Source organism: Etheostoma cragini, chromosome 22, assembly GCF_013103735.1.
Source record: "Etheostoma cragini isolate CJK2018 chromosome 22, CSU_Ecrag_1.0, whole genome shotgun sequence".
NCBI classification, from domain to species: domain Eukaryota; kingdom Metazoa; phylum Chordata; class Actinopteri; order Perciformes; family Percidae; genus Etheostoma; species Etheostoma cragini.
The window spans coordinates 3,579,349-3,603,120 of NC_048428.1; the positions used below are offsets into that span (position 1 = coordinate 3,579,349).

The window sequence follows — 23,772 nt, forward strand, 5'->3', positions numbered from 1 at the left end:
TGTGGAAGATGGAGAATAAAGCAGAGTGCCAGTCTACTGTTTGTTGGATGCTGAGATGTCTGCTTCTGAATTCTGTGGGAAGGCTAAGTTGGGTGGTGGCCATCCAGAACTTCTCTTTCCCAAGATGGAGATGAAGGGCCTCTGTTTGGCTAACCTAACATGGTAGACAAAACACAGAAGCCACAACAAGCTAGCCACATCCGTATGACCTGCCACCTCTGCTTATTGTGGCAATGAAACAGCAGCAGACTCACTGGCATAGGCCTTCATGTTCTGTCCGAAGCCGTGGCCAGCTACTTATTTCAAGTCTTCCAGGAAAATCAGTTGCAGACATATCAATATCACCCAAAAAGCTTCATTTTGACCATACATCAATAGCAGCACTTGTTAAAATTTGTGCTTCAAATTTACACTAAATCTTTCGTCGTGTCACTCTCAAAGTTGCAAGTTATTACTCAACATCCCATTACCTGTTTGTCTAAGAGAACACATGGTCTGTAAAGCTGTTTTCAGGTTCTTTCTTAATGCAAGTGAGCATGTCCTGCCTGCCAATGACCGATTTAGTAGCCTGTGAGCTTTGGATGGGAACTGTGGAGGATGTCATCCTACGTCAACAAAAAGAGTAAGAATTCTTCGTATTCAAACAGATAAAAGTCATCATTCCTCACTCGCAGTCACACTCACTTGATTTCTTTCTTTTACATCTGCTTGCTTTGACTGTTCTTTTAGTTTTTTTCTAGAATGATGTGGAAATTTTACTTCTGATCTAACTGGAAACAGGGAGCTCTTCCAGTGGCAACAATTCTTGTGTTTCGGTACTGTTTCACTGCGGCACAGAGCTGGCTACCAGCTGAGGACCACGACAAATGGCTGGAAGCTCCCAGAGGATCATCACCCCCCCCCCCCCCCCCCCCCCCCCCCCCCCCCCCCAAAGTCCTCCCTATGTCTGATGTTAATGACAGCCAAGCCCAGACGCTGTGGATTCTTGACATCAGGATAAAAAAATGTACTGTTTACCTTGACAAAGACAAAAACCATATGGCCATATTCTTCTCATATCGCTCATTTGATTCAGAGATTTGTGTTTGTATGTACGCATTTGTCATACACAGGAGCATGTGTGTGTGTGTATGTGGAAGCAAGAATGCAGGAAAGTTGCCAAGTGCCTCATTATAGACATTGCTCAGTATCGTTATAGAGCCATCAGCTTTTTCCAACAGGAAAAGATTGGAGAGCATAAAATGGCTGGAATTGATCATCAATCGTTCCCGCACAAACATGCACACAGGCAGCCAGTAAGTTATTAGCCTATCTGGTAAAAGCGTTGTCCCATCGCAAGATTTCCATGTGTAATCTTTAATGCGAGTGTCGCCCACCTCCTCCGCAGCTGTGCATGGCTGAACCACCCTTATCTTTAAATGCTGCGCGGGGGCCGTAAACCTTGATAGTACACGCAGGTACGGCTCGGAATAACACTTTTAACTTTAATAAGGTTAATAAAAGGGCATTGGGGTCTTTTGAAGTGCCGGTTTAAGAGTGTGTGCACAAGGAATTAGGCTGGTCTCAGGTGTACGGTTTAAGGGGCACCATGCAGAGACTGTTATGGGGGATGGGGGGCTTGTCAGCAAGCGGCAGACTATGCAGCAGAATTAAGCAAGCCCGTCAGTCAAAACCAACTAATTTCCAACCACAGCAAATTAATTAATTACACCAATAAGTGTCTTATTTACTAAATCACGTAGAAGGAACAAGAGCGGTGATGGTCACAGTTTATCTGTCACTCAATAAATAAAGTAGATTTCATGTATAGTCTTGAGTGTTTAGTTTAATAAACTGAATGTCAGCTTTCTTAGAAACAAATTACAAATTAAAAAAACGGTTTGTAAATGACCTTAAACATCTTGTTTCTATACTGTATATTCTTGTTACTTATCCGCTGACATAAACAGAGATTAAACTCCGGTAAATTAACATCAGAGGTTATATCTGTACGGCCAATTTTTCAGTTGCACTCCTACACACTCCTAATGTAGACTAAGGCTGACATTTTATCGTTTGAAATTCCAACTTTTGTACAAACCTGGAAAAAAAAAACTGACGATTTGAAGTAGTTTTTCTTCTGATCTAGCAGAGGGCGCTTATAAAATTCACAATAAGCTTGAGCTATTGCACATCCTACTGACCTATCAGTAAACTAAGCTAATAAATGAAAATGGAGGACACTACTGGGCAAAGGTTTTCTGATAATCCCAACACTGAAACATCTGAGAAGCAGTGTACACTACTTGTACTAGCACTAATTTTGTCAGACGAGACATGACTAAATATGTTCGTCAACGACCTTTTTACCATGATGATTATGACGATTAGATGACAAGACTGAACCAATGTCCAAAAACACTGACTAAGACTAAATTAAGATACAGTATTGTTGACGAAAAAAACAAGACTAAATTGTTTTGCAAAAAAAAATCTCTCTTCATTTTCGTCATGAGATAGAACTAGTGCAGTGCCCGTTTGTGCCTGTTCCAAACAGGCTAATCGCTTGGTTCCAAGTATTATTTCCCCCACTAAGCACAGTTCAATCAGCAGATTCGGAGTGTCCCCTTTTTTTCGTATAGCCGTCACACATTCAGGTAGCTATGTGCTACAACGTGCTGTAGAGCCCAAGAGCCCTGGCTCTTATCTAACATGTGTTCTGTTAAACAAGGTGAGATGTGTGAGACACTATTTGGCTGAAAAGGTTATCAGAAATAATCTCAGAAATAATTTCTTTCAAAACAGACTAAAATGTTTTGATTAAAACTTGACTAAGATACCTGAGTTCTCTTTTGACTACAACTAGACTAAAATGACAAGACTTTTAGTCGACTAAAACTTGACTAACAAAAAAACATATGTGAATAACTGAATATGACTAAAACTAACAAGGACATTTGGAACAAGAATAAGACTAAGATTAAATTTAAATTAGGTGACAAAATGAGCACTAGTGTACGTACCTTTTTGCCACACTCATCCTCCTAAAAGCTTGTAAAAAGACTATCACCTATAGGAAAGTAAGGTTCATATGCAAGGATATGCAGCCTATTGGTATTTTTTCAGTAGAAGCTTTTTAAGACAGAACTTTTTAACATTGACTTTTTGAAATAGTGAGAGAGCAAATCTTGTATTAGGCATATCTGAAATATAAACATATGTGAAACTAGAGATAGCAAGTTATTGCTCACTACTAAATAAAATAGATTTATGTCTAGATTTTCGTTGTGATGTCTCCAGCTCTAAATCGCCAATATCACCCCATTGTACCTCTCCCCCACAAATGACCTATTCTACCACAAAACTGCAATCACATAACTGCAGAAGCAGGGAGGAAATGGGGCTACAACGAGCAAACACCCACTCTCACTCCAGGAGGCTTACTGAACTCTAAATGGCATAAACCAGATGTTGCATGTCTGAGGGTTTCACTGAAAAAAAAAAACCTCATCTGCAGACAGCAAGATGCTATTACTGTACAACCCTCATCAAGTCATGGGGCAACTTATTACTGAACTAACTCCAAGTCCCACGCATCACTGCATACAGAGACATTTTTAGACATTCTGAGCTGTACGCCGTATTTCAATAGCATGCAAAAATGACAGACTTTGACAATGTTGTCAAAAAAGTTTATTTTGAAATTCAACATTTTCTGGATTGGAATTTTTGGTGTCTCTGTACATGTTAATGAATCTCTTTAGCATGGAGCCAGCAGTTTGTCGCAGAGGTTGATTGTGCCTCCTATGATGCCGTTGGGGCAGGTAGAACTTTTTTGTAGCGACAGAATTAGAACTGCAATGCTCAGTAGCACCACGAAGTGACTTCCTTTGTTTCTATGGTGATGTACTAGAGTGTTGCAGTCTTGTCTCCTCCGACCTACACACTTCAAGAGAGACTTCATTAACCAGTTGCTGCAGGTTATGCTTTGTTTTACTGCTTATGTATGAAAGGTAAAGATATCGCCGTGAACAGTGCGGGCTGGAATCCAAAAGTGGCTGCGGCATTTGCCACATACCGGTCCTATTTTTGTCAATAACCTAGCTTGGAAATTAGGAACTCTGCCTTCCGAGTAAATCTTAACACGCACCTCGTTGAAGTAAAATCTTGAATATTTGTGGCTGCATGCATAAAAACACTTAGCAAAATCAACCAAAGACTAATTATCAGTAGTGGCCATTGGGGTCCATGCCCTCCTGGCATTTGCCCAAATTCCAGATGGCTAGTCCGTCACTGGCTGTGGAGACCTGGCATTGTATGGTTGATGTTATAGAATACAGTATAGAATCTCCAATCAGATGTCTGTTGACTCTTTAAGTTAACCGGCTAACTGCTTGCTCTCTCCACCTACACCATTCATGTTACAGTAGGCCACAATATAAATACAGCAAAACACGAACATCACAGTTGAACCAAATACAAACTTTTCAAAACTTAACCTTAGAGCTCAGTAGGGAGATAAATGATGGTGTGTAGCAGACAGAGGAGTGGGCTGGATTTGTCTGTCTGAAGATCCCAGAGTGGGAGCTGATATAAACTGAGATGAGCGGAGCCAAACTGAGCGGAGGCGTAACAGTTATCTGTCCCAGAATGAGCCCACAACAAAACTCCATCACGGCTGAACAGGAGGAGAAATAACAAAACACCAGCTGCAGAAAAGAACAGAGCAGCTGCATAGCTTTTTTAAGACCAAAGAACTAGTGTTGACAAAGGCCAACAGTTGCGTTGCCTCACGCCTCCTGTGTCTTGCATAAAATGGCACTTTAATACTGCAAAGACTACAGTCTACGGCCATCAAGTACGCACGTTCTGCGCCTTTGTGTGAGCAAATAATTCTACATTCCAGCAGGCAACGGAAGTCGTTATTTGTCATTCAAAAAGGGAAATCAATAGACTGAGGACTGCAAATATACATTTCCAACTTATTATCTTGATTCAGCTGTTTGCCCACCTGAATCAAGATAATAAGTTGGTCTTCAGTTGCTTCATTCTAGTTGTGAAAATATTCATAGTGCTAACGTACCACTCGGATTTGTCTTACGGAGCAAAATTAGATGTGTGCGTAAGGTGAAATTTATTTAGGAGCAAATGAGTGAATAAACTAACGTTGGGGTATATTCACACGTTTTTTTAATTAAATTTAAAAAAAAGAAGTTTGCATAAACTTCACTAAATTTGTTGTCTTTGGGCGCCTGGGTAGCTCACCTGGTAGAGAAGGCGTCCATATGTATTATACATATACGGCTCGCCATTACATTACCTTGCAGTGAGCATTGTCTGTGTGTTGTTCTGAAAAGTGTACCCACTGTTGCAACCGCTTTATCGGCATTGCCCTGACTAACTGTGACTTAAACAAGCTGCAGTGGCGCCATAGTCTCGCTACATCTCCATCAATCAGCTTAAAGTGGTAACCTCAGCACCATTGCCCATAGCCTTGCTCAATAATTTGTCAACATCTCTGGCAAGACCTTCAGACTAGGGATCGACCGGTTTTTCTTTCTGCTGATAGCGATATCGGTTATTAGTGGATAATAAAACCAATAACCGATATTTGGAACCAATGTGCATTTACAGTGCAAATAAAAATCTTTAAGTCAAAAGTAGGATTTTGGAATGTTACAAACTCCAACATTATACTTTGTTTAGATATTTTAAGCAATTATCGAATAAATTAGAAATTGTTCACATAATACACACAGTAAACGATAGTCAGATAGTGTTGTTGGCGGGACATTGAGGCAGACTCAGTGGTGAGTCAAAGGGATAGACACGGAGCTGCAGCCAAGACAAATTAGCTCACTTTTTAATCAATGAATTTTATCGGGTATCAAGCAAATAAACTACCGATACAGATAATCTGCACACTGCCAAAAAACGGCCCAATAATCAGCCAGGATGGATAATTGGCCCAGCCCTACTTCAGACACATGCTCGTTTTGAGGCGACGAGCTAAAGTATATTTATTTATAACGTTAAGGTATTTATTTAATCAAAATGCAATACTTTTAAGGCCTTAATTTTTGAAAATTTAATTTAAGACATTTTTTTTTAATTTCATTAAGACCCCGCAGGTCCGTTACACAATTACTGTATATTCAACATCACTAACAATTAATTGATCAATAAAAAATGTATTACAAAATAGAAAACATTACACATAATGTTTTGTATTTATAATGCGTGGACTGGGATTTGGATTTACTTGGCTTTTGGTCTGGATGCCGACCTTGGTCCGGACTTTGCAATGCCCTTCCTTAGAGTGTCTTTTAGTACAACCAAACGCTTAAAAAGACACCTTTACGTCAAAAAAAACAAAAACAAAAAACAACTGACTTTCATAAACATAAACACACTTAAGACACACTCGCTCTCCACATGAACACACACAGATTTAATAGACCGCACAATGCAGTGACCAATCAGAATCAAGTATTTAACCAAGCTGTGTAATAAATCTGTAGAACAGACTGTTGCCATGGCTGGAGTTCTGATCATAGACTCTAGAAAGCCATTTTTAAATCAATAATATATTTTTTAAAACAATATTTGTGCTCATACGAAGCTCATGTGGATCACATAGGGAGAGAGGGAGTGGCCCCTTTCCTTCTTGACATGATTAACTTCTCTATTGAAAAAAGTGAATTCTCAAGGGATGTTAACGCAGCCTTGACTTCCTTACTCCTGAAAAAGGATAAGTGTTCTAGCTATCGCCCTCTGAGCCTGCTTAACACTGACATTAAAATCTTTGCAAAACTTCTGGCCCGTCGTTTGGAGTCCCACATGTCAAAATGAGTTAACCCTGACCAAACAACATTAATAAAATGAGACTAGCAGCAGATAATGTTATGCACCTTCTTCACATTGCAGATGCAGCGGAGGACACTAAGACCCCAATGTCACTTCTTTCTCTTGACGCAATTAAAGCCTTTGACAGGCTTGAGTGACCATTTTTATGGTCAGTCTTAGAGGTGATGGGCTTTGGTAAAACTTTCATTTGGTATGGTCAAACCTTATTCTAATCCCTCCGCCCAAGTCTTAACCGGACGCACCTCCTCCTCTTTGTTTCCAGTCTCAAGATCTTCCAACCAAGGTTGCCCCTTGAGTCCTGCACTATTTGTCCTCTCTTTAGAGCCACTGGCTCAAGCCATTCACCAATCAAATCAATGCATTCGTAGTACACAGCCTCATCTCTCACTATTTGCGGACAATGTTTTGGTATTTTTAGAAAACCCATCTCAGTCTTTTCCTCAACTTCTATTATTATGCAAGGAGTATGGAAGCTTATCAGGCATTAAAATTTAAAAAAAAAGGTCAAAGTCTGCACTGGTCAAAGTTTGAACTACTTCATTTAAATAATTCTGGCCGCAACTCAACCATCTCTGCCGACGTCCCAATTTTTAAGCAGTTTAAATATTTAGAGATTGAGGTCTTCCCCTGCCTAAACCAGATTATTAAACATAACTATTCTGATGCTCTGAACAGTGTTTTGAAAGATTTGGAAAAATGGAGAGGTCTCCGGATGTTGATTCAAGCTCATATCTCAGTGGTTAAAATGACTGTTTTTCTTCTCACTTGGTTTAGTCAAGATATGTCTGTTTGCTGGCGTACCTTAAAGTGCTATGAAAGAGCCTTGGTCACTCCATGATGTTCTCTTTGCCAATATTTTTGAACAGTGTCAGCTACGCTTCGGCCCTATTATCTCACATCTTATCAAAACTTGGAGATTAGCTGAAACATATTGCCATATAGTTTGTAACTGGCACACTTTTCCCCATTAATCAATAGTACAGCACTCCTGATTGGTGGGAGGCCCACAGCTCCACAATGGGAACAAAAGAGGAGTTCATCATCTAATAGACATTTTTTGGTGAGGTTGGCTTGTTACCCTTTTCTGACTTACAAAATGCCTTCCGTCTGCCACAATCTTCTTTTTTCTTTTACCTTCAGTAAAGGTTGGCACTCAAGGCGTACGGTGTCCCCTGGCAGAGGCCTTTTCCCATTCATCCTATTCAGAAGTTATTTATCCAGATTTCTCAGTTCTTGGTAATATCTGGCCGCATTGGCCTTCCTATTGAGAGGATCTGGGTATGCGATTGCCCAGACCTTGGTCTTGACTGGCATAATGTATGGTCAAACATTCCAGAAGTATCTTGCAATCCAGATCATCAGCAGATTCACTACAATTGCATACATAGGACCTATCTCACCACGTTGAAAATTCACCTCATGAAAATAATTAACAGTCCTTTATACACTTTCTGGCCAAGCTCAAGGTACATTTCTTCATATGTTCTGGGAGTGCTCTCCTGTTGGTCAGTTCTGGAACGATATTGCATCCCAAATTTCCGCCTTGATTAATGTTACTGTGCCTGTTTCTGTCAATGTTTTGATTATGAATGACCTGTCATCCTTACAGCTCTCTAAAGCTCAAAACCGTGCTGTGTTTACTGGACTTACAGCTGCTAAGAAGATGATTGCAACACGTTGGAAGCCACCTCATGACTTATCTGTTCTTTCATGGATCCTTTCTTTTTTGGATGTCACGTACATGGAACTCTCGACGGCTCGTGTGGGTGGAGCCCCGGGGAAGACTTTGGAGACTTGGCACAGCATTGAGTCTTGAAGGCAATGCTATAGCCTTTTCATTTGTTTGCATGTGTGATTGGTCCCTTGTCTTGTGTGTGTCTGTTTCTGCATGTGTTGTTTTGTCTACCTCCCTCCCGTTTTTTCCTCTCTGTTATTTTGTGGCCCTGGGACGCGTTCCTTATTCCCAGTGTGTTGTTTGTAAGTTTTGTGAATGTTATGTTTACATTGTTAGTTTTTCTGAAAATTAAAATTAAAATTTGATCACAAAAAAAAAAAAACGGGTTACCTCTGTATGAGGAGCCGTGTAATAATGTAGAGCAAGCCGGTTAATATTTGCGAATTGGAACTCCAACAGGCTGATGTAGGACCTTGATGCAAGGGAGCTAATATGGTGGGATTGTGTGTGACCCCTCTCCTTCTCTCTCTCTTTCAAGATAACATTACTACTACTTCAACTTTTTTCTTCCTTTCAATGTACCAGATAGGTTTGCAAGACATAGTGTTTCCAAGAGAGGGGCCAGTTAGCCTTTGGAGGGCATTGTATGGATGGTGTGCCTTGTACCTTGCTGCTGTAGCACAAACATTTACCAGTTTGACATCCATCCATCCATCCTCTTTATGCGCTCCTAAATTTTTCAACTTAGGAGCACAAATGCTCCTTGGGATAAAAGTTACCGCAAGCCCTGTGGTCCTTCACCTCAATCCCTGCTGGGAAAAGAGCAGACGTTGGGAGATGGACAAGCTAAGCAGGGTAGCTAGCTAGCTAGCTAGCTTGTCCAGGCGATAGGGAGTGAAGCGGAGGGACAAACCAGTCTGCTGTAACCAGCTAATAGCGAATGGCTGGCTAGCGAGTTGGCTTGCTAATTCCACCATGCTTTCATGCAACGTTAGATAGATTTAGCAGCCAGCCAGCTGGCTAGTTAGCTAGCTAGCTTGCTAGGGGGTGCCCTTCTGAGTCTAGCACACACCACGGTGCTGAAGGAGAGAGGGAGTGTGTTCTACGGTCTTTAAATTAAGTATATGCCATAGAACAGTATTATTATTATTATTATTGTTATCTTTTAAAAGACAGGTTTATGTTGAAATAAATATACCTATACAATTAGTTATGCATCTCGCAAAAACTGTTTGAACCTGTTTCAATTTTGAGATAAAGATGAAGAATCAGAAAGGCCTCTTGACTTTAGTTGTTTGCTTTTTGCACCTTTTCTTCTCATGCAATGATTGTCTTACGCTAAACAAGTATTGCTCTTATTTATTTACAGATGTTCTTGTGAGCCAGGGCCTTTAGACGTGTATTAGATCCCGAAAATAGAAGTCGACAAAATGTCACATAAAGCATGGAAGCAGGACTTTCTGGATTTTGAAGGCTGGGGAGTAGGGGTTGGATTAATTCAAACAAAATGTGAGAGAGCATTGCCAGCATCATCAACTAAAGACAAGTCATTTATCTGCTTTCAAAGCAATGATGAAAAACCTAAAACACACAGTGAAATGAGTCTACAGTAACCCAATCACAAGGACCCTCTCTCCAGCACTCCTCACGATCACATTTTAAGGCCAGTTTTCCAACATTTTGTTTTTTTTAAGTTTACTTTCTCACTTTTTGGTTTCATTAATTAGAAACTAATTCAGAGGCCTGTTGTTTATTTGGGCCAAAGACAGAGAGAGAAAGTAGAGAGAGAGATGGTATGAACTTACATGAGCCCTCTTTTTCTGCCCATGTGTTTGCTCTCCAAACACTCAATAATTAGCATTTTAATAACACACACACACACCACACACACACACTCGTTCTCCAGCCAAACCTGTTAAAGAAATAGGAGAGCTACTACTAAAGAATAATTAAATTAATGATAACAATTTCTACATTATGTTAAAAGCACCAGGACAGTACTTCATCTTCTACGTATATGTCTATCTGTGTGTCTGTGCATGTGAGAAAGAGAGAGAGAGAAAGAGTCTGTGTGTGTGTGTGTGTATGTCTGTGTGTGAGTTTGTGGCGAGAGTGGTGTTTTGAGGTCTGTAGGATTTCTAGAGAAAAAAAGTTAAGGTACTGGCAAGATACAGTAATGTATCTGTAATTATTGGCAGCCACCAGATGTGGAGGAGGTATTGTTAGTCTCTGTGGATTTATGCTCGTCTGCAGAGGTGTTGCTAACTACATGCCAAATCTCCGGTACGTAGAGCGTGCTGCTACAGCTGATGTGGACATACTATAGTTTATTAACTCTAGTTTGTTAATAAATTATTTGTGCTTTGGCGATGCACCTATGGCTGGACACCAGTTCAATACATCCTTATGTTAAAGCTAGTGAGTGCTGAACCCTAATACAAATGAACGTTCTTTATATTAAAGACCTTGCCAAACAAGTGCACACAATGCTGATTAAACTTATATCCGGAGTTGTAATGTCAAGGATTTGTGGGCCGTAAGGATGCCGATACAGCTCATTTGTACTTGGAAGGAGTAGTTTATTATCTCCACAAAAGTCTGGATGTACGACAGTTCATTTACTGGACAACCCAGAGGGCTTTCTTCTCCTATCCTGGATTGTATCTCTGGGGTAACCAGACCTTACTCAACAGAGCTGTGGAGATTGGTCTGACAATGCAAGACTATCTTCACAACAAAACAAACATAAGCAATACATAAAACCACAATACCACAATATATTCCACGTCGGTGTCACCTTTAGGACGTTTTTAGCACCAGGGGGAAAGGGGTTTGTTTTAACGTTACTCAACGCCACCGGGAGACTTTGCGGGTGAGGGTGGCTGCCGGAATTTCCGAGGAAGCAGTCTGGATCACGGTGGTTCACTTACTGGATAATCGCCACCAGATGTTGCCCCGGATGTCCCTATTAATATTGTAAGTGGCGTTTTCTCTTGCGGGGCTGGAGGTTGTGCTGGCTGGGTTTGGGTTGCTGTAACGATGGTGGCTGGCTGCTAGCTGGCCAGGAGCTAATTGTAGATATGTCCCTGGGGCTGTTGTCTGCTCTCATCCCAACTGAAGTCTCTTAGCGCCAGGGAATGAGACAAGCAGACCGGGGTGTGCTAGCTGGCTAACTTTGCCTTAGATTAGTCTTTCTATACAGCTAACGTTGCGTGGAGCACTTAATCATGGGTTTGCCAAGTTCGGTTAACCATGGTCAAAACAATCCTACCAAAAGTAACTTGAGCTTGTATTAGGGTTACTAAGTATAATTCTTTGACATTGTATAATTTACAATTACTCTCAAAACGCATGTAACATCTATGGTTTCTTGTGTTGTAACTAGACGGGTCAAAATATTACATTACGCCATTGACAGGCAAAAATGTCCCATGTCAGAAATAAGATTCAGATTTTTCAGGGATTGAAAACTGTTAGAAACATGTAGGATGATGTAAATTCAAAACGCAACAAAATGTATAACATGGGTATAGTCTTTTTTATTTATCACATATTATACCTGTGTTGTGGCCTTTGAAACCAGGATAAGACAACTACATTATAAATAAATAATAAAACAAAGAATCAGAGCAATCTACCAAGAGAATGAAGAGGTATATAGAAAAGCACTCATTTCTTCATGTATTTTCGGCACGTTGCTTTATTTATTACACTGTTTAAAGCCTCAAGTGCTAACTGATCTGACCAAAAACAGATGTAGCTAAAAGGTTTTTCTCTTGCAGCAAACCCTAAATACGACACATTTTCCTCATCCTAACTAGTTTTATCTCTTAATTCAACAGCATAAAAATGATACCAAAAGTAATGCTACCAGTATTCTGTGTGAATGTTGGTACAATACGGTGTAGTCCCGATGCCAGGCCAGCCGCGAGTATTTGTGACTTCCCAGGCCAAGAGATCAGTGACCTAATGTTGATCCCTAATGTTCATCGTGTTTCACCTGCACACACAACTTCACAGGACCATCAAGGGGGAAGCAGAGGAGATGGGCTGGAGGAGTCTTTACGTGTTTTATTTGGAAACTTGAGCCTTTGCCGGTAATTGTCCAAAATGACTCTAATCGTAATTGACGGTCTGGCTTTCTACTTTGTCTGCACAAATTTCCAGGATGACGGGGGCTACAGTAACTCTGTTAAAAGTCTGGACGCAGAAAGGCACACACTCTTTATCCATCAGGGCAGGACATAATGTCTGTCATCCTTTTGTCCTTTGCTATCCTGCGCTTGTTGGGTCCTCATGTGTGTGCATGTGTGTGTATATGTGTGTGTGACGATGTAGCCGGCCATTAAGCCAGTCTGAGAGGAGAATAGTGCTCCTGCGGGGAGATGTGGTGATTTCTGGCAGCTGTCTCAGCGTTGAAAAGCTTTCACATTCTGACATCACGCACCCGTCCACAAACACTCAGTCCTCAGAACAGAGCAGAGAAAACCAGAGAATAAGTATGGTACACATATTTGGGTATTACTTTTATTCTCTGTTGTTGAACTGTAAAGGTACGCGGTGCGAATATTTGCAATGGTGTTTTCATTTGGCAAGGAACTAATCTCGCATTGTCAGACCTATCTCCAGCACTATGTGGAGTAAGCTCTGGCTACACCACAGATACATTATAGGATAGGAGAAAAAAAACACTCTGGGTTGTTTGCATTTCTTTAAACCAATCACAATTGCTGAGTTCCAGACACAGTGACGATGCCTCTGCAAAATAGTCTTGGGAAGGAACTTGTTTTGTTGGAACATTTCCACCCCGTAATAGAAAACGCCACATAAAACATTTGATAAAGTTAACTGTTCATAAAATACAGTAACATGATCTATTTAAAATAGCTGGATTCATGGTTAAACATAATTTGCTCTTGCAGTGTATCAATGTGCGTACTTTGTTCATACCAATCCCCGCCAATCGGTGCCAAAATGCCCCAAAACGTCCAAGTTAGATACTAAATGCCAAGAAATTTACAATAAATTGCCGGAAAAAAAACAAGCAGGCCTGCACAATCCAAAATGTTCTTCAAAACTTGCCTTTTTTAGTGTGTAGCTTGCTAGCTTTGAAACTTGTTTTACTTAGCAAAGGGATTTTGAGAACGGCAACACACAAAGAGTGAGTCACACGCCAGATGTCAGTTTTTATCCTGAATCCAGACTAGCACGGAACAAAACTAAGTGAAAATGTTTTTGGTTTTTTTTAGCCTTGAGACAAGTTCAGAGAAAATCATTTCTAATTTGAAATTAAATTTAAAGGCTGACTCTTAAAGAAAATTATATTAATTTTTAAGTTGGGATCACAGTTGGTGCTTGCATTCCTTTTTTTCCCTCTTTCTGTACTGATGATAGACATAAATATGCAAATCTTGAAATTACTTTTTAGGAGTGCATTTTACTGGTTTTGTGTGTTGTACAGAAGTATTTGTGTTTCAGATTGTGTACCTGGCTCGTGGCCGGCTCCGGTGGCCAGGGCAGGCATGGCTCCTGCCGGCTACTTCCTGGTTCCCCTCAGGCTGTGGAAATTAGCAGCGGGGCGTCAGAGTCGTGAGCTCTTAGGTGGTTCTCACAAGGGACCTGTATCTGAGGACAGGCTTTATGCCATGGAGCCCTGCAAGAAAACAAGATTTTAGAGCCTACCTGTCAAATGGCAAAATGAACGCATGCACATGTGTGTCAGTCAGTTACTGTGTTCTGTGTTATGATATCTCATAGCTCAAGTAGCCATGGATATCCATCTGTACCATAATAGTAGATATATGCATATGTGTGTAGGCGAGCCAGCAATGGACAGTAAATGACTCACTGTGTGTGTGTGTGTGTGTGTGTGTGTGTGTGTGTGTGTGTGTGTGTGTGTGTGTGTGTGTGTGTGTGTGTGTGTGTGTGTGTGTGTGTGTGTTTGTGTGTGTGTGTGTTGATAGCACATTAACTCTGGGTGTTTACAACCCAACACTTTTTTCCTAAGCTGCTGAACATCCTGCTTTGTACATGAACCAACATTAACTCACCCGTAGCCCCTACACGTACACTCAGGGACATAAATCCAACGCACACACGCACATACACACTATTCAGTTTTTAGCGGAAACAAGGGAAACTTTATCTGCTGAGGGAAAAGCAGGCGAATGCAACAGACCTGTGAAAAATCAAACAGGCGTGGAAAAGCATTGCTTCGTAAATAATGGCGCTCAACTGGAAAGCCAGATAGAGCAGGAACAGGAAGAAAGAGGATGTAAAACACAAATAAAAAGCCTGTGGCTTATTGAAATTTCCCCCTGCAGTGGATGAACATGTGCGGACACAAATAGTTTAGGACATAATAAACTCCTAAACCACAACAGGAGGAAAATGGCTAATATGTACTAATTTGGACAAGACAGCCTGATAGAGTGCAAAGCACAGCTGACTTAAGACTTGGAATCAGACTTAAGCCAGACATTGCTAGATAAAAAATATATTAGCAACATTGAAAGCAAAATGCAGTGTCAATTTCATTTCCCCTCCCAGACAGACTTGGCTCTGACCATGCAGTTGCTTAGTAGAACTTGACATCATCCGAGAGACCTAAAAACATGTTAGAAACAACCTAGCCCGCACTTTCCCCCACAGCACCGCGGAAGAGGGTCTGGCTTGTCCACACAGCATTCTGGGATGAAAGAGAAAAGTGCTCATGTTTATTGGCAAATCTGTTAACCAATCTCAATCGTCTTGGGCGGTGCTAAGCGCCGCCCGGAGCTACGTTGCCTCTGCAAAATAGCCTTGGGAAGGAACTTGTTTTGGTGGAACATGTGTACGTTCAAAAGTTGTTTTAGTCGTGCAACAGAGAACTCAGATTGGACAGATAGTCTAGCTAGCTGTCTGGGTTTACCCTGCAGAGGTCTGAGGAGCAGTTAACCATAGTCCTCAGAAATCCACCGGAGTTTAAAATTCCAACACATAGAAAGTGAAAGGTAACGGACATCCGGCTCAAAAGAAGGACATAAGGTGGCTTATCCAGCGTTAAGGTTGTGGATATAGACTAGAAACAGCCCGAAAGCTGGATCGTGTCTATGTGGCTTCCAAAGTTGGTAAGCTTGTCAGAGCTTCAGCCATGAACGGGTCTTTGTGTTTGTTAACTCCTTCAAAGCAACCGTGTACTGGTCTTATCCACAGCCCTAGTACGTGCTGCTGTCACTGCAGGGTGGCTAGAAAGCTGCCATCGGTATTTGAGCAGTTGAGGTCATGATGACTCAGTTGACAACCCTCGCCCCACACAGCATTCACCCTTATCAGGCCTTGCCTCAGTCACAGTCCATATTATGGCGTTTTCCCATTACATGGTAACCTTTGACGTTCTGTGTGTGTCGCGTTAGGTCGCGGCAGTTACTTGTGGCGTCGCTATGACGACCAGCCACGCTCGCCTCTAAATGAGGTGGTACTAAATCTGCAAAAAAGGAAATCTTTAAAAAAAGAGAACAGGGCACAGCGGCCAAGCCAAGAAGACTCAAGCTGGTACTAGCAATGGGTAAGTACCAATATTAAACCTTAAACAGGTCCCTGATTCTTCTCAATGGATCCTACATTTATTACAGCCTCTTTGAAAAGGCTACTGAAAACCTCAACTGGTCCCTGAATTATGCTAAGTCCTGCTGCCAGCACAAATGCTTTATCTGAAAAGGAGAGAATGGAAAACAATTAGGTTTGAGCCTTCAGTTCTTTACAGCATGCAGCTTAATGATCCATTATATGTCAGCTCCCATGTGCTGTGGCCCAGTCAAGCTCAATTACCTAAACCTTGGGGTCCAGTTAGTTGTTCACTTCACTGGAAGAAAATGCTCAAAATAAACACCAGCAGTGAGATAAGCTACAGTGTTGCAAAAACTGGGAGTGGACACTGAGTCCCAGTGTGCTACAGAATGGCTGACTCAGAACCACTTGGCGGCAGACGGCGACGTCCAAGACACCTGCGCCCTTCCAGCTCATTGGGACCCCCAATCAATGGTTAGGTGGTGACGGCCACAGACACTTGAATTTTAAAATGCTGGGACTTCACTTCCATCACAGCGGGCCAAAAAGTGGACTGGAAATTCACTACAAGTGTGTTTTCTGTAGATAAGCTCTCACTCAGCCCCCACAGTGACAGCTGCACAGGAGTGACTATTTTATGGCGTTTTGCCCAACATGTGCGTACAAACACACGCACTTAAACCTGCCAAGACAGCAGCCCACGTAGCAAAACGCTACCACGCCTGTCTGACATACCGTGATGTGAACTCACCTCAGGGCCCAACAGACCCCAGGTGGAGCCTTGTGGAAAAAGCATCTAGACAACACAGTCCAGAAGATGCCTGAGTGAGCAGGTAAGCAAGGCATTTAGAGCATATCACAAGAAGAATATTTTTCTTCTGGATTGAGATTTACAAAATATGGTGCATTCATCAAATAGCACTTAAGAAAGGATCGATTTTCCACCGAGAGGAGCTTTTGGATCCGAAACACTACTAATATGTCACGCCAGCACCAATTTGAAGCCAGATTTGTCAGTCGTTTGCATGGGCTTTGCATGAGCATAAAGTTCAAACGTGAAACCTGGTGAAATAGGAGTTCAGTTCTGTTCAACTCCTTGTGTACTTCAATAAAATAGGTTCAGAGGACCAGCAGCGAAGGGCAAAGGCGCCTCAAGCAGTGACCACAAAATCTCTCCAGCAGGCCGGTTTGAATAGGGGACTGAACCTAACAGCCACTGCGCTCATGCCAAGAGAACTGACCCGTGCTAAATCAGTTCAGTGTTTCATAGAGAGGGCTACAGCACGGTTTTGTCATAAGGCCTTGTGATTGGAATGACAGACTTAAGGAAAGACAAGGGACATGAATACTCTTTAGGTACGCCATACTATAATATTAGTGATTTGCTTTTTGGTTGAGAAGAATGGCCACATATTCCCCAATCTGCTGATGGATCCATCTTTCCATTTGAGGAGCTTTCTGAGGGCCAGGAAGCATGTCGCAGAGCCGGGGACACCTGGGGCTTTTTAAAAGGCCCAAAAGTGTCATAATAGAGAGGCTTAAAGAAACATTCCCTACTGTCAGAATGCTCTAGCCGTGTCTGCTCAAATCACACAATATCAGATGGTCATATGGGGAGTAAAGGGACACGTTACCATGTGGACAACAGATAGGACTCGCTTAATTTAAATGTTGTTCCTCCCTCGACCACTCTGTCTACTCTTCAAATAGTTCTGCCACCATCTAGTGGGAACTTTTACTGTTGCAAGGAGTATTCACCCTGAAAACCCAGATGACACACAACCTGAAGCACCCCTCCCAAACAAAGAACTGTACGGATGGATGTCAGGAGACGCTGTCTGTTTCTGCTTAGTCTTGTTCTGAGTTTGTAATGTGAGGTCTGAAGAGTATTTAAAGAGAAAATAGCTCAGGGTGATGGGTGGATTGATAGGTGACAGAAATGAAACAGAGAGGTGTAGAAGACTGTTATTCTTTCTCTCTTTTGAAAAACAAGCCTGTGACTCTCAGCTGTGTGTTGAGGAAGTTAGTGACAGGAATAGCAGAGTTAGGCGGTGAATGACAGTGAAAAACCCCGGACCTGGCATTTCTAAAGGCCTGTTAACAAGTTGAAAGTATGCTTTGAGTTTAAAACTTTATATCAGTGTTACTATTTAGCCTTTGCTTTTTGGACTGTGGGAAGATCGCAGTTCAAAGGAAATTGCCAAAAGACAACAATATCCTCAGAAAAAAACTTGTTCTAAAGCATTCACAGGATTCACGGGGTGGAATGATTCTTCATGCTCCATGTGTTCATGCTGCCTCCATCTGGACCAGGACAGGAAGTGCTACAACAGGACTAGGCAGAGGTCAACTCTAACATTCTGCACCACTGAAACCTCCCCAGGGTGTTGGGTTTTTCTGTCCTGGATTGTCACACATCAAGCTACTGGGCCGGATTGTTACTAAGCTTCAACACATCTAAAGCCACCCCCTGTCACACCTGCTCTGGTTACTGCTCAAAGGACCAGTTTGTTCCAAAGCTACCCACCAGCCTCAAGGTCTGCGGATCTGCTCTCACTTATCTACTTTATCTACACTTATCTTGGTGAGATGATAAAAGATCTATCTGGCAGTCCATGTGACACCTGCTCAGGTTACCAATTCTGTAGTCTCTGGTGCAACATTGCAAGGCTTTAGTACTGCACTTATTTTAGTAATTTATTAAAAATGGAGATCAGGTTTTAGTGTCTGATTGCTGCTTTTTCACCATGAATTTCTCTAATATTGACCTGTCGCAAGAAGCTACATCGCCCTCACCACATCCATCAGAAGAACACTGTAAGGCATGGGCATCTTTTCAAGTTTGAAACTTGGAAAGTTTCAGTAGTGATTCCAAAACAGTACATTTTGGGAAATTCAACCACCCACATTGAAAAAAATAGATGACTAAAAACAGGTTGAGAGACAAAAAAGGAAAAAGTTTGCACTCAACTATCACCTTAATCAACTCTAGGAGACTCATCATTTTATCTGAGCCAGCTGCCTACTACTTCATCAGTCTGCACCATGGCAGGATCCAAGGCTACAGGCAATATATTTTATCCAATTAACAGTGTTTTTTTAACAGCTGCATGTTGAAGGGTACACTATCTTGGCTTTGCATGTTGTGTACTTGTGCAAAAACATCAGCAGTGGCAGAAGAAAGAAGACAATGAATGGCATATGGCATATTAATATGTGGAAGCCTGTTTCATTAGCTGCCCAAATATGTGCTGCAATGCGGTTAATTAAGAGTTGGATGAGACAGAAGAAGAGAAATGTGCTATACAGTGTGGATTAAAAAAAATAACAGTTGCTCCTTTCATGGAAAACTGTTCTGTGACTTTAAGCCCCACGGGTGAGCATGAGCTTCGGGGTATTAGTTTGGGGTGGCTGTGAAGACAGAGTGGATGTAAAATCAATTTGTATTTCAACTACCCTACATCATATTGGCTTGTAGGAACCACAAAGTGCAAAGTCAGACAGACATAAGTAGATAGAGTTACAGCCGCATGCACATAAGCATACATGACACAATCATAAGAGTATAATTGCAGTGTATCCAACTGTGGTAAAGGCAAACATTCATTTACACACATAATTGCAGTGTATTAAACCATGGTGGAAGGGAATGTTCATCCACATGACATTTTGAAGCTGAAATACAGTTACAAGAAAAAATAAGAAAATCGAAAATCCTTCTGATCCAGGCGCTGCATAGGCAGTCCTTTTCTGTTTCTTCTGTGGAAAAAGACATTGTTGAATAATGTCTTTCTCCTGCCTCGGCCCAGCGCTGCCAAAATGTCACCACGTCGATTCCTATTAAGTGAGAGGCGCGTGGCGCTGGCGGGACAGGGTTGTGTTTTCAAGCGTGTGCCATGCGACTTCTCGTTAATAGCCGTTAGCTTTACGAGGGATTAGGGCTGCCTAAATTAAGACTCAGCAGTACCTGGCATGGCTGATGTTCGTGGACTGACTGGTTGCTGTTGGAGGAGTAGTAACAACAATGAGCAATAGAAACAAGTATATTCATACAGACTAAAAAGCATAGCGAAACAGATTAGGGGAGCAAATGTGGAATGTCAATGAACACTATTAACCCATGACGAAAAGAAGTACCAACAGAAGAACCGGCTTTATTCAATGTGAGAGCTTAACAGAGAAGTGGGAAAAGTGAGCTCTCTTCTCCAGGACTCAGGTGGGATTTTTTGACAGTTCAAAATCCGCAACTCTGCCACGTGTTGCTCATAGGCGTTCAGACTTTCCACATAAAATACATCTGCTTATGTGTACATGTGTGTTAGTGCACGCGCACACCCACACACACACACACACACACATATAAATCTGGGCCTGCTTTGACCTGGTTTTAACATCTGTCATGAGTGATTCGATCAAAAGTGGACAGCTCCATAGACTTTCGGCCCATATCCATTTTTTGACATCCAGATTAATTTTAGAAGTCTGGACTGCAAAAAACAAAAAAATGGGATTTTTGCTAATCGGTTTCAAACCACATTTACTTGTTCAGATTGCAGGAATATCCAATTTGGTTCACATATCCAATCTTTAAGACAATGTAGTGCAGAACGGACTGCTGTTTCTGACTGTTGTTCTCCTTAGTGCTCCGCTAGTTGCAGCATCTGGTCAGCACTTGTGTCATTCTGGACTTGACGTTGTTGTGTGTCGCAATGCAAGTAAAGTGAAGATATTTTGTTGAGTTGTCTCTTTAGCTAATGGTCAAAGTAAATTATCTTAATAAGTACAGGCGCATAACCTCGGCTCCCCGAGACAAAAGACACTTTGGAATCCAGTTTAGCAGCCAGAGCAGTCCAAGTGGGGCGAATCTAGGGCTGCACAATGTCTCGCAAGGTTATTATTATCCCAAATGTTGGTTTTCAGGTACACGTATGGAAAAGACTTCTTGATTTGCAATAAAGTACTATGTGCCATGCATTTACACTCGGCATGTCAATATATTTGCTACTGACTGAGGTGGTAAAGAGCATGGATGGGAAAATATAGCTCTGGATTATGTGAGGTGTTCGCCAGCAAAGCAGAAAGACATTAACATTTTTCATCCCAGTATTTGTTTAATTATTGCAGGGTGATGTCGTCATCACTATATTAAACAGTTTTATTGCATATCGCATGTTTAGCTGATACTGTGAAGCCCTAGGCACATTTGTAACTGGAATTGCATTTCAAACCAGCTCCAAATATGATTTGGATTTGATATGCTAAAATCACATTTGCTCTCGAGACTTTCTTAAATTAATCCGGATACAATCTGGATATGCCAAAAATAGAAATGGGCTGGCAGTCTGAACAAGGTCTAAGAGCATGGAACAAAACACATAATAACATCTGAAACACAATTCACTCTCAGTAGTTTCTGTGACATTAGAAATACTTTGAATGACTAGATCACCGCTCACAGAGAGGTAGGCGGTCGTGTGTGTGTGTGTGTGTGTGTGTGGCCATGGACGCATTCGCGGACAAAACTGCTGTAAGAATGTGGCCCGGACCAACTCTAAATGTGGTCCGAGTGGGCCTGTTCTGTTGTGATCCAGCATGGGTACAGAATAGAATGTCTCTAATTGTGTCGTACGTGACCACTTGTGATCGGATCTCACTTCCCCTCTCTATAAGCAAATAAATACAGACATTATTTGCGTTTGTATATAAGTTGTGTGTGTGTGCGCATTAGAAACATGAGATGACTAACGTTAATGAAATAGCTCTATCTGTGTGCCGACATGAGGTTGAGGATGGCTACAGGCGGTTGCCAGGACCTGTGTAGGAGAGCAAGGTCTCTGTCTCTTTAGCTCTCAGTGCATTTGTAGCTTCTATCACTGTGGTTTGAAATTTAGTTTCTATACATCTTCTATATCTGCGTTTTATCTTTGTTTATTTTTATGTTTTTACGTTTCGCTTATAGGAATCGGGATAAGTTACTGCTGATGAAGACCCAACATTTCCTGATTGTTCCGCTTCATAATTAAAGCATTAAACCTTGTGTTGTCTTCCCATTGAACATGCATGTTTTTCTGGGTATGAATTTAAAATTAAAACTATTTGGTTGTCTTTTCTCAACACTTTTGTCGCTTTCATTATGTTTTTGTCACATTTTCCAATGTTTTAATCCGCGCTTTTTGATGTTTTTGGTTATTTCCCCCCCCCCCACACACACATTTTTTAAGCTTTTTTAGACATTTTTTTCTCCACTTTTTTAGCGTTCTTTTATCATTTTTTCCAATGCTATTAAATTGATTTCAACCAAATGTAACAAAAGTAGTAAACTGATCATCTATTTTACTTTTTATGAGCGTTGTAGGGAACCATCCTCGTTAGTTTTTTTTATTCTTGACAATTTGGTTGAAAGAAACCCACATTTCTGATATAGAAACTTTTAAAAAATGTGCCAAATTTGACCCAAGGACAACAGAAGGATTAAAATAACCAGATAATCAGAAAATAATCAAAATGTGGTTTGAGTGATCAAAACGTTCTGTACTGAGCTATCCAATTGTGATTTGATCACTCAGATAGGATTTTTATTCCCGTTCAAAATGGGGCTTCTGTGTTAAAGTCAACCTGTCTTTCCACAGGCATGAAGTCATTCTCCCCTTTCAGACGCCTCAACACACAACTTGCTGGAGAATTTTATTGTGCTTAAAAACATATTTAAGAGAGACCTACCTAATTTACAATAGAAATGGAAAAAGAATTATGAAACACGGGGCTCACTGACATGAAAGAATATGAGTCAGGGCAAACTTGACAGACTATCTGGGTTATATGGAGTATCTGGTGTAATTGAAGGTTTATTGCAGAATACTACAATGAACGTCTGGAGGACTAGTTTTAAAACTGTGCAATCTCCTGATTGCATAACTACAAATGTGGACTATTACCAAAAATGAAAGCAACAAACAACAGATCTAACAAAGAAAGACAATATACTAACGCAGGTCATGAAGAAAACAATGAAAAGGCACAAAGGCTGTGCAAGGACCTACCAGGACGCTTTCTTCCTGCAACAGACACACAGCTTCACACAAAGCACCGGGCACTGCCATTACACTATTACAGAGTACACAAACTAAATCCTCCCATTCAGGAAGTCACCCGCCCAACAGGTGTATTGGCTCACCTTAACAGACCTGAAACTCAAGTTTCTTCTTCTGCCTAAAGGCTCACGGTGCTCCACCCTTTTTTTTAACCTCCCACTACTGTCAACAAAAAGAGTGTTAACCAATGCGACCCTGGGAAAAAAGGTTTTCCAGAACTTTTAAGGGAACGTATTGGATCTGAAAGAATTGTTCCTTCCCAGTTGACTTTGTTGTTACAAATGTAAAAGTGTGTATAAGTGTTGCTTTGATCTGACTAGACACTGGGTCTTGAAACCAACCTGATCAATACTAAAATGAACTGATCAAGCATGTTTACACACCCATGCTAAAGTTGATTAAAAAGAGGAAGAAAAAAATATCTTTTGGAAATTGATCTTAATGCCTTAATTCAAACCATTTAGGAAAATCCAACCTTTTAAGGACACTCATTTTCTTTGTAAAAGAATAATTTATTGTAAATAAATAAATGTTCTTCCTTAACATACAGGGGGCATAAGTACACACCCCTATGTTAAATCCCACCCATCCTTACAAAGTTCCCTTGGCCTT

The 23,772-nt window shown here is 41.2% G+C and overlaps 1 protein-coding gene across 6 annotated transcripts in view; it reads right to left on the minus strand.

Annotated features, from left to right (window-relative positions):
* The window catches only part of mpp7a (membrane protein, palmitoylated 7a (MAGUK p55 subfamily member 7)), a 174,276-nt gene that overhangs the window by 119,602 nt on the left and 30,902 nt on the right, over positions 1–23,772 (minus strand). For 5 of the 6 annotated variants that reach the window (XM_034862844.1, XM_034862841.1, XM_034862845.1 and 2 more), the window contains exon 2: positions 14,009–14,174. In XM_034862844.1, the coding sequence (XP_034718735.1) occupies positions 14,009–14,045 (37 nt within the window). In that variant the 5' untranslated portion in view covers positions 14,046–14,174. Of the gene's footprint in view, positions 1–14,008; positions 14,175–23,109; positions 23,177–23,772 lie in introns of those variants that run through there. The other variant, XM_034862842.1, reaches the window with a different exon arrangement.